The sequence below is a fragment of the Cuculus canorus genome, chromosome Z, assembly GCF_017976375.1.
Source record: "Cuculus canorus isolate bCucCan1 chromosome Z, bCucCan1.pri, whole genome shotgun sequence".
In the NCBI taxonomy this organism is placed as follows: Eukaryota; Metazoa; Chordata; class Aves; order Cuculiformes; family Cuculidae; genus Cuculus; species Cuculus canorus.
In genome coordinates this window covers 33,698,944-33,712,687 of record NC_071441.1, presented here as the reverse complement: position 1 = coordinate 33,712,687, position 13,744 = coordinate 33,698,944, and the positions used below count along the sequence as shown (strand labels likewise).

Here is a 13,744-nt window from a genome sequence, read left to right as displayed (position 1 = left end):
TTCATAGAATCTTAGAATGGTTTCGGTCGGAAGGGACCTTAAAGATCATCCAGTTCCAACCCCCGTATCTTCAGCTGTGTTGAATGAAGGGGAACTGAGTTCTCTCAGGTACTGTCCACTGCAGATATACTTGACTGGATACTGCTGGTGAACCAGCGCCTTTTTTCATGAAGAATATGTATTGGTGACACAGTCCATGAATCAGCATCGTGTGCAACAGTATAGATAGTTGTTATTGTCCCAGTGATGCTGAGTACTTTTTAGGATGTGTTTGAAAGGTTAGATACTGTGTTTAGATCCTTTTTCTGTACTCTAACATATTTGGACACCTCGTTCTTTCAGTGTGGTTCCTGATTTGTGCTTTTCTGTGTATATAGTGAAGCAATTTAGAGGAGTGATTTTTGATTGCACGGCTTTTACACTCTATCTAAATTATGTCCTGTAGCAATAAAGGGTGCTGTCAGACTTTTGCTGTTCCCTGTTAGCGCACAAATCTTGAAAAAGACACACTTTAGAGATGTAAATTTCATTTAGACGTATGCATTTTTAGATTTTTGTAAGCAAATTTATTTTATAAACCAAGTTATTTGCTGCTGAGTCAGACTTGCACAGAATTGATTTCCTGCTCTTTCTCAACCATTAAATAAAGGAAAATGTCTGAAGCAGTTGTTCAGAAAAACGATTATTTTGAAGTTGCGTTAAAATGTAGGATCAGGAATCTTCTGTGAAATATGCCTATTTTTTTACTTCCTTTGCCAACTCAGTGAATTGAAATGCAGTGTAGGTAGTGTGCAAACATCCTCGACAGATCAAAACCTAATTAAAGTAAGATGTTTATGAATTATCATCTTGTTAAGCTAGCTGTTCCCGTAAAGATTTTTACTATTGCAAAAGCAGTTTAGCGTAGCAAATGAAAAATATTGATATGATGTATTGGATTAATTCAGCAAATATCATTATGAGTGTGCATAGCAAAAAGTTAAGCTGCATTACTACCTTTTTTAGATAGTAATTTCCCTTGTGGTCAGTAGTACTTGCTGAGTTGTGTTTGGTTTTTTTCTCAGTCTTTTAGGAAAGCTTGACTAAAACAGGGTATTCCTATACTCTACAGTAGTAAAGGCCAGAATCCTATTGTACATTTCTAAGGCAGACAGTCCCTGGCTTGTAGTTTGCAGTGTAAGTAGTATTTGTTTGTCACGTCATTGGAATTGTGGATGTAATTGAAGTTGTGAATGTAAAATTTCCAGTTTGGTGATGGTTTGTACTAGCATTTCTCAATAATATTTTGAACAAACAAAGTATGAGGAGCAAATTTGTTCTAATTTACTTACTCACTTATGCTTTAATGATCCACTTGCATTTTTATGGGAAAGGTCATAAGTCTGATAGAGTCCGTTGCAGAGTTATAACAATGCTTCAGCTGTCTCCTATCTATATGTTTAATAGTATATTTGGACAGGTCCCAAAGGTCTGGTTTGCATCAATTTCAGTTGACAAATGTATTTTAAAACTCCAGTTAATACCTTGAAACAACGTTTGAGTTACAGAAACAACTGTGCATCTGGTATAAATATAGGTAAACCCAAAACACTGGAGGAAGGGAAAGCTAGCTGACTTCGGCTTTCTGTTCAGAACATCTGTGGAGAAGTGGTCATTATTTTGAATGACCTTAAAATTTTGAACGACCTTAAAAGACACGCTAACCTGAACATAGGATGGTACTTTCCATGAGTGTTTGGGGCTGACTTTTGCAGCTTTGGTAGCCAGAACTGCAATGAAATAGACTCCATGCTGTTTCACAGGAATATCCTGAAGTGCTTGAGGTGCTGTGCACATTCAATAGAGGGTTACCTGTTTGAGTTGTCAGAGTGTAAAATATAGCATATCTTGCAATAAATTTGGTTGTCTTACAGGCCATGCATGGCTGGCTATTTTTGCAATATTTGTGGAGCAGGGCTATAACTTATTTATGTGGGAAATTAAAGTAATTATTAATGAGCTTTTAGTAATGAGTGGAATAGGCTGCAAGGAGGATAGAATGGCTGGCCGTGTAAATTGCTAAATGGTTCTTTGTCACGCTGGGAAAAAGTATTTAGAAATTCTGCTGTTGTTAGTGTTAATCATTCTGACTAGTTTTGTGACAGCCTTTCACATTTGATAACTTCAAGCGTGATGTTTTGATGCTAGACCCTTGTATAGCATTTCAGGTAACTAAATATTTGAGTGTAAAGAACTACAGCTGGCACATGTGCATGTCCTTCTGTAAGTGCTCACCACGATTAAAACATGACCTGAAAAGCTTGTGGTTGTTCAGATGCTAAAATCCCGTATGGTTTTTATGCATTGCTGTAACATCAGCAATATCTGTCTGCTAGGTGCTAAACAGGGAAAAGAAAATCCAAGGGGATAACTGATTTCAGCATGAAATGATGCAACTAGTTGTTACTATGGAAAAGTAGAATACAGACAAATGGTTCTGATCCTGAGGGTGGATTGTGGATGATAGCTCAGGAAACTGATGACAGTCATTTATATCAAAATGTCCTGCCTCATCAGCTTAGGATCAGAAATTAGATTTCTGAAACAATCAATAGAGAAGTTTCCATAACCCAAATTATTTTAGAACCATAGCAAAACCTGACTTCTGTTTTAGTGGCTCTGTAGTCGACTCCATATCCTAAATAGGTGTATCTTCATCACATGTTTGGTGAACAAAGTATTTGTAGCTTGGTGGCAGTTTAAAAATAATTGTGGGGTAAGATTTTTGAGCCATTCTGCAGCAATATTTTTGAGGCCTAAGAACAGACTTCTATGTAATGGATCTGTAATATGTTTCCCAAATTGTAGTAAGGTGCTCTAAGTGAAAAGTAGTTTTTTTAAAAGGAATGACAAAAAATCCCCACAGCTATTTGTATCACGCTCAGTATAACTGGTGCAATTTCATACAGCATATCAGTTATGTAATGTTTTGGAAATTCTTTAAAAAGGCAAAATTATGTAAAAGTAATAGAGAAGTTGATCAGTAGAGAAATTGTGATTTGTCTACTGAGTTATGTGAAACCAAACAAATAGTGATTGGGAGTCACACTGTTGGTTGTGTCTTACTCTGCACACAAGCAGTTTGGAAAAAAAAGCACACTGATTTTTTCCCCTCCACACTAGCATTGTTATGTATGATTGTGACTTCAACTCTGAGAGTTGAATAAATATCTGGAATTCTGGAGCGCTAGTTCAGAGAAATGATCATGGGGCTGGTAGGGACCTCAGTTATGTTGGCTAGCTTTTTACTCTCTCATAGCACTTCCTCACAGTGATTCTTTACTCGATGTTTGTTTGAATCCCGTGCTTGGGGCTACATTGCTGATTGAGATTCTTCAGCCTCCCTGAGCAATCTGTTTAAGTGATATGATATTCCTACTGGTAGAAACATTTCCCTTATGTTGTTACCATGTGTTAGGGAAATTGTCCTTGCTGCCGTTAAAGAGTGATCTTTTTTGAAGGATAGTACTGTATGCAGAGTGCTAGATCTAATTTTAACAACTTTGATCAGGATAGAAGTGTTACTATTCCTCTCTTGTAGCTTTAACTCTTGTACAGCTCTGTATGGTGCTGTTCGCCAAATTAGAGGGAAGTATTGACTTCTGTCTAACGTGTGGTCCTCTGTAGTCCTCCACTGCCCTTCTGCTTAGCTGAACTTGGCCAATTATTTCAATTTTGGTAATTTGCTTAGTTGTTTATTCCAATTTGACATCAATATCCTGTGCTTCTCATTTTGAGAATGATCTCCATTTCTTCACAGATATATTAGAATCACTTCACATGCTGTTTCTGAAATTTAAAAACCTTGAAGGCTCAATTGACTTCAGGTGAGCATATCTGTCAGATGCATTGGAGGCTTTGTTACCCTTTTATCACAGATACAAGAATTCTACTTACGAAAGGAAAATAAGGAGTTTCAAGCAGCGAGTCTTTGCTCTTCTTCAGGAAAAAAGTTACTTCCAAAAAGTGACTTTTGCTACTTTTGGTAGCAGGTATGGATTCATTACATGTTTTGTGTTAACTTTACTTCAATAAACACAGTTATGTAAGATGAAAGATAAGAGTGCAAAAATATATATGAGGGCCTGGTAGTTTGCTGAATTGTATCTCCTGGTCATGTAAGAGTTTCAAGCACCTGAACTTCCACCTTGGGATTCTCTTATCTCTTAGTTTCTGTGTTTATCAGAAAGAAAGGATGACTGTTCAAACTTTTTGAAGTATGTTGAAGTCATTGGCACCGACAAAAGTAAAAGTGAACCATATCTACTTAAATTACAGAAAAGTTTTGGTGTTTTGCTTAGTACTGGCTTCCCTTTACTGTCTTTCAGCTCTAGAGAGACACTTCCTCCTCTAAGAAGTTTGTAATTGGAATTGAAATAAAAATTCAAAATGTGAAAGTCATAAGCAAAGGAAAATGCGTGGATGGATATGGGGGATTTTGATTCTTTTTGGTTTTAGTGGATGAGTAGCTTCAGTGGGAGGGACAGGAGGGGACAGATTACCAGTACATCTTTTATTAAAAATGACTGAATTTCTGGATATCTTCTGGAAAGCAGTAGGAAAAAATGACTATTTCCATTATTTAGGATACATATTTAGAATACGAAAACTTGTGGCGTTCGGGAAGGAAGCAGATATGAAGGCTCAGCTGATGATTAGCAGCTCTTAATAGTGTTCTTTATAAACAGAATAGTTTGCTGTAGTGGCTACAGGCAAAGATAGGCTTTCTGTTCTCAAAGCTGTAATGCTAACTTTCTGCTGGAGAGTGGGGCTTGTTCTTGGTTGATTAGTACATGACACATACACTGTCCTTGTCATTAAACACTTTTAGTGCTTCAGTTACTTAGTTTTCCACCTCTTTTGAGATGAGATTTAATATAGAATTTCTGCTGAAGCTATTTGTCAGGGTAAAAACTGGAAAAGCAATTATTGTGGTGAGCCAGAGCTGGCAGTTTTTAGGATGGATTTACAAAGTCAGGGTCAGGTCAAAGTCAAGGAAGAAGGTGATGCATTCAAGCTATTTGCAGTTTTGTGTAAGAAATTAAAGAGAGCTGGGCCAAAACCAGAGCAAGTCAGTGCAAATAAACTGGAAAAAATGAGAAATTGAGTTTAATGTTGGAGCAGCTAAAACATCAGAGGAGACTGAAAAAGCAGTACTGAAACGGTTACAGATAAAGAGCGGATCTGTGGCTAAGGAGTGTAGGGGCTTTTGGCAGCAGAGTTTGCATAGTGATGCCTGCCTCAAGCTGCTTGCCTCAAGCTGCTTGCGTCTCAGTTCTACCACTTCAACTCACCTATGCTAATGGAACTATCTGCTGAGCCGTGAAAAAACACAAACAGAATTGGACCCTCAAAAAGAGGGATTCGGTAAGGCTGAGTAAGTTCATGCAGTCCTATTTATACAGTTTGACAGCCAGCTGTTGTAACCACTGCTGAACCTGCATCAGAGCAAGCTGGACTTTCCCTGGCTCCTGGGCTGAAGTGAACAGGTGGCAAATAACTGTGTAGAAGGATTCTGTGCACCAATGTTCATTAGAAGAGCCCGGATGAAGGAACAGGAACTGTTGAGGATCTTGAATTCTAAGAGGATGTCTATCAATAGAAAGGATCTATATCAAGATGGGAGTTTGTAGTAACTCACTCATTCAGACAGTTCTATGTGGGAGTTGGTAACTGGGCTCCACTTGTAAAAGGAGTTCTGGACTTAAAGCAATTTTGTTTCTCTGTTTCTTCATCACTTCAGATATATTCACAGGGTAATTAATGTTTACTAATACGTTTCATTCAGAGCAACCATTTAGACTCTTCTGCTCATACTTGAATTCGCTATTGTTTGTGTGGTGCCAGCACCTGTTACCTTTAAATCTGGCAAATTTTTTCTTAATTTAGATTGAGTTGTGAATTGTGTATGCTGTTTATGGGAGGTCATTAATTGAGATCAGGAGTATGCAGACTATGCCCAAAATACTACTCAGCTTGCTTTTTTTAGCCTGCCTGTTGACTAATGTGTTGATAAATGTAGAAATTGAACTATTTATATTTGTATATCTCTCTGGATTGTAATATTTCAGAACCACAGCTCTGGATTTATGGCATAAAATGCACACAGAACTGCAAACTTTTAGGGAACTGCAAAATAGGAACTATTTAATACTGAAGTGGAAGGAAGCTGCTATCAGCTTGCTTATGTTCATCCCCTCTCTTTTGATGTTTGGGAAGAGATTGAGATCAGTATCAGAATATTTTGCAATGATCTCGCTTTTAGAGGTCTTTCATTTTAAAATATGTATGTATGGAGGTGGTTGCTAGTAGTGTCTTGTTTATATTTGTTTCTTACCTTTTCAGGCATTTCCAAGGGGTGTCTGTTATGTTAACCCAGCCTAATATTGAAGCATTTATGTGGCATTGAGCTAAGACAAATCACATCCATTAATAAGGAGAGGAAGAAAAAGGCATAAAGCTTGCTTAAAATTTGTCTCTAAATCTCTTCTGATGAAAGAGAAGGCTTTTTTCTAAAGCAGCATTTCAGAGTTCATCCTCTAAATTGTTGGTTACTAGACACTTACATTTTAAGCACAAATAATACGCTTCATACAATATCACTAAGCTTCCTACCTTAAAGCACTACTAAGCATCTCCTAGATGGGGTCTGTTTAATGGTCTCATCTTTCTTCTGGCTTACTAATGAACAACCTGTTACTACTTTTCAATCTGATTTGATATTCCTTAGAGACCAGGAATAGCCTGTGAGAAAATATGCTGTGGAAGGGTGCTCTGGATGAAAATCCCTCCTTTCCCTTTCAGTCCTGGGAATGTATAACTTTCTACTTTCAACCTGTTACCAGATTACTGGCTGTGCATCGATGCTGTGGTTTCCAGTCCTGCTGCTGCAAGGAGCAACATCTGATTCTGATCTTTTCTTCCTCCTGCTGGAGCAGAAAGCCTCTGCAGATAGCCTTACTGTAGGGATAGGGCTTCAAGGCATGTGGGGAGTGTGTATGCGGGTGAGAGCAGTACAGAGCAGAGTATAAGCATTTTGACATCAAGTTGTGACTTTAGTTTGGAGTGACTTAAGAAGTGTGAAAAGCCTAGTAGTATTCGTGAAGTTCACGAAGTAATTTGCTGTGAGTAATGTTTGTATTAGCTCTCTAGGTAGTGTTAAACAGAGTTATTTTTGTTATTAAAGCAGGCAAGGTGATAAGCATTTCCTTTGTTCACAAAAGTATTCAGATGTCTTTAATTGCCCATGCTATATCCCCAAGTTAGGTTTACAGTGGGAAGAATACCTGATTCATATTTGCTGAAAGGATGCTTTTCACTATTGAGATTCCAGAGACCTCATCAATCTATTTGAAGGTGCAGCAGGCAGTTGTTTTAGTCATTAACAAAATAACCAGTTTCTGTAATCTGAGAGGTTTAAAAAATATTTCATTGTCATTTAAAGTGAATTCAGGTGCGGGCCAGCATGCCATCTTATTGAACTTGGAGGATGGGTTCCTTTCAGCCTCTGGCAAAGAAGGAGAACTATGCTAAGTAAAAACATTGGCTTAGTGGAATCTATAGCTCAAAGGAGAGTGCAAAATGCCCTGGAAGGTTAATGGAAAGACAGTAATTAATGCTTGAAAAAAAAAATCCCTGAAGCTTACTCGATTTTTTCAGAGTATATGTAGCTAAGCTGATACTGCTTGTGAAAATAATCACTCAGGCAAGGGCATGCAGGGAGGGTATGTGAGCAGGGTGCTGGAGCTTGGTCAGAAGTACCAGGGAACCATGGTGTCCACTCAGCCTAAAATTAAGGCCTCTCTAAGCTCTCCGTCAGCTGTGACTGATGCAGCTTCCCAGACAGAGCCCTAGTGGGTGCACACTGCCACTGAGATGTTGGGCTGCAGGGTGTGCTCCTTCCTTGCACTGGTACCAGACACCAGTGAGGAATTCACCTGTGGGGAATGTGCCTGGGTGGATGAACTCATCTGCTTGGTGATGGAACTCAGGGAGGAGGTGAGCCAGTTGAGGACAATCGGAGAGGGTGAGAGGGAGATTGACCACTGGAACAACACCCTATGCTCCTGTCTTGGACCCAAAAAGCAGGCAAGCCTCGTGCGACAGGGGGCTCCCCATCTCCATCCAGCTGAAGAGAAAAATTTAGAAGATAGCAGGAGGGAATGTCAGCAGGTTCCTGTGCAGTGCTGCAGGTATCTCTCCTGTGTCAACCTCAGCCTCCCTGGTTCCCTTGCACGGTCATAGAATCATAGAATGGTTTGAATTGGAAGGGACCTTAAAGATCATCTAATTCCACCCCCCTGCCATAGGCAGGAACACATCCTGCTAGATCAGGCTGTTCAAGGCTTCATCCATCTTAGCCTTGAACACCCCCAGGGAGGAAGCATCTACAGCTTCCCTGGGCAACCTGTGCCAGTGCCTCACCACCCTTACTGTGAAGGATTTCCTCCTTATGTCTCGTCTAAATCTTTTCCTCTCCAATTTATAGACATTCCCTCTGGTCCTGTCACTACAGTCTTTTGTAAAAAGTCCCTCCCCGCCTTTCTTGTAACCCCACTTCAGGTTCTGAAGTTTGCTATAGGGTTGCCTCGGAGCCTTCTCCAGGTTGAACAACCCCAACTCTCTCAGCCTGTCCTCACAGCAGAGGTGCTCCAGCCCTCTGATCATCCTTGTAGCCCTCTTTTGGACCCGTTCCAACATTCATATCCTTCTTACATTGAGGGTTCTAGAACTGGACATAATACTCCAGATGAGGTCTCACAAGAGCAGAATAGGACTTTAAAGCCTTGCGACAAATGGCAAAGGGCACAGATAGTGTTCTCCTCTGTCATTCCTGTTACAGGGAATGATAAGGGAAGGACTAGGAAGAAACAGAAAAGAAATACCTGTCTCTGAACCTGGTGTGAGGAGCAAGACTTCAGCTTTTTTTGAGCATGGGTTGGCCTACATGTCACCAGGCTTGCGGACAAAGGATAGGGTGCACTTGTCCTCAAGGCACAGTATGATGCTTACCAAGGAGTTAGCTCATCAACAGAGATTTAGACTAGACATGAAAGGAGACAAAACCAGGCTTGATAGAAAAAAGCCTGGGAATGGCACTGCAGTGTCTGAGGAATGGTGTGCTAGTGAGGCCCTCTGGTCTGCCACCTCAGAGGAAGTGAGGGATAGCACTCCGAGTGGCAGCAGAGATGCAAAGTCCGGGTCAGGAAGGACAGCAAGTAGTCCCATAGGAATTAAGACTGTTGCTCTCAGGAGAGTGGTGGGATCAATATCCTAATGGAAATGCATCTACACCAGTGCACACAGCATGGGCAACAAACGAGGAAATAGAAGTCATTGTATGGCAAGAGAACTGTACCGTAATTGCCTTCGTGGAAACATGGTGGAATGACTTGCATAACTGGAGTGCTGCTATGTCTGGCTGTAAACTCTTCAGGTGGGATCGGCAAGGAAGTTGAATAAAAAGGGAAAACAAGAAGCTAGTAATTAGTAATTATTTAAAATGGAGAAAAGAAAATAATAATTACTAAACTTTCCCTGTCTTAGCTCATAAGTTTCCCCATTTTTTCCCTTCTGATTCTCTCCCCTATCCCTCTGGGTCAAGGAAGTGGGTGAGTGGCTTTGTGGTGCCTGTCTGCCTGCCTGGCTTAGGTCACAACATGGCTTTTTGAGGTTTTGTTAAATCCCAGAGGTAAGTTCTGTGAGGTGAGGTACAACTATTTTCTAACTGAATATCCATTGATTTGAATGGTAATTTGCTGGAGTGTGTAGTTTGAAACTTGTAAGTATAATAAAACATTTGAAGATTTTCAGTGTTAATTTGACCGTAGTGACGAGAGGGAAGTTGTGGCAGTAATGCATTGTTTTAAATCATTGAAATTATTGAACTTTGAAATCCCTTTTTGGGATTATTCCATACCTTTATTCTGTTAACTAAAATCATAGAATCATAGAATCATAGAATCATAGATTCCAGTCCGTAATTGTGCTTGGGATTGCTCAGACCCAGCAGCAGGCCCTAGCACTTGGCCTTGTTGAACTTCATGAGATTGGCACAGGCCCAACTCTCAAGCCTTTCCACGTCCTTTTGGATGGCACCTCTTCCCTCCAACGTTTTGACCACACTGCACAGATTAGTGTCATCAACAAATTTGCTGAGGGTGCCCTCAGTCCCGCTGTCCATGTCTGAGATAAAGGTGTTAGACAGTACTGGTCCCAAACAGATACAGTGTGGTGAGTTGCAGCACAATGTTTTATAGCAAAGAATTTCTTAGAATTGCCTAAAGGTAACAAAAAGTGAAGCTGACAGCATTAGATAAAAGCCTTTTCAGGTTATAGTGTGCTTAAATGTTGTGATTTTAAGCAATTGAATTGTAAATATGTGCCTCTTCATTTTAAGCACAGCAAGTATCTTCACTGTTGCTGTCAATTCACCTGGGAATGAAACAGTAATATTTTAGACTCATGTGGCAGGTGTAATTTTGTTTGGTTTACTCCAACCTTATTTTTTTTCGGTGTCAGTCTGGAAAACAAAGTGATTATTTTTCATTTCCTGGATCCTGCTTGTTTTTTCCTGAGACCCTGAATCTTCCACTATCATTATACTAGTCATGTCTCTGTTCTGGTTTGTTTTTTTTTTTTTTCTTGTGATTAAAATCAGGCAGAAAGTATTTGATTTTTTTTTTCCTGCAGAAATTTGATTGAACTTCAGATTACTAGCAAATGTTTTAAGAATTGCCATGTTGGCAATTGTAGACCAAGTTCTTGTAGGATATTATGTATCTGAACCTCCTAAAACTAGCTTGTACTAGAAGCTGTAGTTTAGAATAGGTAGCTTTCTTCTGTTTGCTTGTTCATTAAAGCTTCTAAGGGATCATGTGATTTCTGAAAGGGCAACTCCAAGAAAAATATTTCGTTTTTTCCCCTTGCATCTTATTTTTCATGTTTTACGTTAGGTAGGCAGCAGCAGAGTTAGTTTCCTGTATGTCACTCCTAGCAAAATGACAGCTTCAACAGTGCTTGAAAACCAAACAAACTTAAAAAAAACCTGCTTGGACTCTTTGTTAGTTGGTATACGTGTGCGTAATATCTTTTACACAGTCCACATACTGCAAATAACAGCCTTACTGGTGACTCTTCTACATGAAGCTGCATAGAAAACCTGCTAATATATAGTGTCTTTGTATACAGGTACTCTGCTTTTAAGGGTAGTAAACAGATTGTTTTCACAGCCAGGAAAGAAAAAAAGTTTCTTATTTTTTGATGTTCAGAAAATTCTGTGCTAAAGTTTGCAAACTTTAACTTCTTGGACTTCAATGTCTCCTTTTCAGTTTGAGTTTCAAGAGCAGAAAAAGTACTTTGTTAGTTCTATATCTAGTAACGATTACAAGTGACATAGAGGAACATGAAAAAGCCACTAAACGTGAAATACTGAACTTATAATTGCATTTGTAAAAAACAAGCTTTGGACATGAACCCTTGTGTTAGATTAGTAATAGCCAATAATTCTGCTAAAGCCTTTGACATAGTTTCTCACAGTATTCTGGTTGAGAAACTGGCTTCCGCTGGCCTGGACAGGCGCACTCTTTGCTGCGTAAAAAAACCTGGCTGGATGGTTGGGCCTAGAGAGTGGTGATAAACAGAGTGAAATCCAGTTGTAGGGGGGTCGCCAATGGTGTTCCCCAGGGCTCAGTGCTGGGCCCAGTTCTGTTCAATATCTTTATCAATGACCTGGAGGAAGGGGTTGAGTGCACCCTTAGTAAGTTTGTGGATGATGCTAAGCTGGGAGGAAGTGTCAATCTGCTTGAGAGCAAGGGAGGCTATACAAAAGGATCTGAACAGGCTGGATCAATGGGCTGACGCCAGCAGGATGAGGTTTAACAAGGCCAAGGGCAGAGTCCTGCACTTGGGACACAAAAACTCCATGCAGCGCTGCAGGTTTGGGGAAGAGTGGCTCAAAAGCTGCCTAGCAGAGAAGGACCTAAGGGTGTTGGTCGACAGCCTACTAAACATGAGCCAGCAGTGTGCCCAGGTGGCCAAGAAGGTTGATAGCATACTGGCTTGTTCAGAAATGGTGTGGTCAGCAGGACCAGGGAAGTGTTTGTGCCTCCTACTTGGCACTGAGGAGGCCACACCTCTAATACTGTTTTCAGTTTTGTGCCCCTCAAAAAAAGAAAGACATTGAGGTCCTAGTGTGTGTCCAGAGAAGAACAGCGAAGCTGGGGATTCCAGAATTGGACATAGTACTCCAGGTGGGGTCATGCAAGAGTAGAGTAGAAGGGGAGAATTACTTCCTGCAACCTGCGGGCCTTCTGGGCTGTGAACGCGCATTGCCAGCTCATGTTGAGCTTCTCATCAATGAGCACACCCAAGTCCCTCTCTTCAGGGCTGCTCTCAATCAGGTTGTCTCACATCCTCTATTGAAACTGTGGATTGCTCCAACCCAGGTGTAGGACCTTGCACTTGGCCTTGTTGAACCTCTTGAGGTTCACATAGGCCCACTTCTCCAGCTTGTCCAGGTCCCTCTGGATGACGTCCCATCCTTTTGGTGTGACAACTGCACCACTCAGTTTGGTGCCATCTCCAAACATGCTGATTGTGCACTCAATCTCACTGTCTATATCATTGATGAAACTATTAAAGAGCACTGATCCCAGAATGGACCCCGGAGGGACACCACTTGTCACAGATCTCCATCTGCACATTGAGCCATTGACCACTGGTCTCTGAATCCAACCATCCAACCAATTCCTTATCTACTGAGCAGTCCATCCATCAAATCCATGTTTCTCCAAGTTAGAGAGAAGGATGTTGTGGGGCACAGTATTAGAGGCTTTATGTAAGTCCAGATAGATAGATTACATCCATGATAGGAGCCTTATGTGGGCAGTTGCCTTGTATGGCCATGCCTGAGCATACTACCTAGTGTGAAGAGTAAAGCCTTCTTCCTGGTACTTGGGACATTTGTTTTAGAAGGTGTGATTTTATTAATTGTACTTTTCCTGTCACAGAGATAAGCTAGCTAGGGCTGGCTAAATTGTGCTGCATTATCTAAAGGCTTTTTCCAATGTTTTTTGCAAGCTGGCAGATGTATCACAGCTATGTGTATTACATTAAAAAAAAATCATGTGACATCTGGACTTGATTTTAACAATTCATCTTTAGAATTTCTCTGTTATTTGCTATGAATGTGTTAAAATGGGAGAAGGATCAGTGTTTGTCAATATTATTTAGTGTAGATGAAAATTCTGTTCTGTGCTTTCTTAACATATATGCCTAGAGTACTTCAGATTCATAATAATCATGTTGCTTGTGAAACTCAAGGCTTTAGAGGTATGGGAAAATCTTTAATTTAAAAAGTTATATCAAAATGTTGGGAAAGATGGAAATTCACAAGACATTGTGTTGTTTTAATGAATCTCTCTGTCTTTTTCTTTCATCCATTTTCTTATGTAGCAATGGGTCAAGGACTTAGCAGACTTGCCTGTCCTGTACCTGCAAGGGGTTATGAGGTTTTTACAGGTAGAAGAAGACACGCCTGTGTTGGTTTTAGACTGTCTTTGAATAGCCAAGACAGAGATGAACATCAATACAATGAAGACGATGAACGATTAGAACTGGAGGATGTTCAGAAAGAGAATTCTTGGGGTATGTGCGTATCTTTGCATATGTGCCATTTAAGTGCAAACTGAGATGCTTGCAGGTG

At 40.2% G+C, this 13,744-nt stretch overlaps 1 protein-coding gene across 3 annotated transcripts in view; it reads left to right on the top strand.

Moving 5' to 3' along the window:
• The window catches only part of PJA2 (praja ring finger ubiquitin ligase 2), a 33,948-nt gene that overhangs the window by 863 nt on the left and 19,341 nt on the right, over nt 1–13,744 (top strand). Inside the window, exons 2-3 of one of the 3 annotated variants that reach the window (XM_054054291.1) lie at nt 3,800–3,866; nt 13,495–13,686. In XM_054054291.1, the coding sequence (XP_053910266.1) occupies nt 13,497–13,686 (190 nt within the window). In that variant the 5' untranslated portion in view covers nt 3,800–3,866; nt 13,495–13,496. Of the gene's footprint in view, nt 1–3,799; nt 3,867–3,920; nt 4,032–13,494; nt 13,687–13,744 lie in introns of those variants that run through there. The other 2 variants (XM_054054292.1, XM_054054290.1) reach the window with 2 other exon arrangements.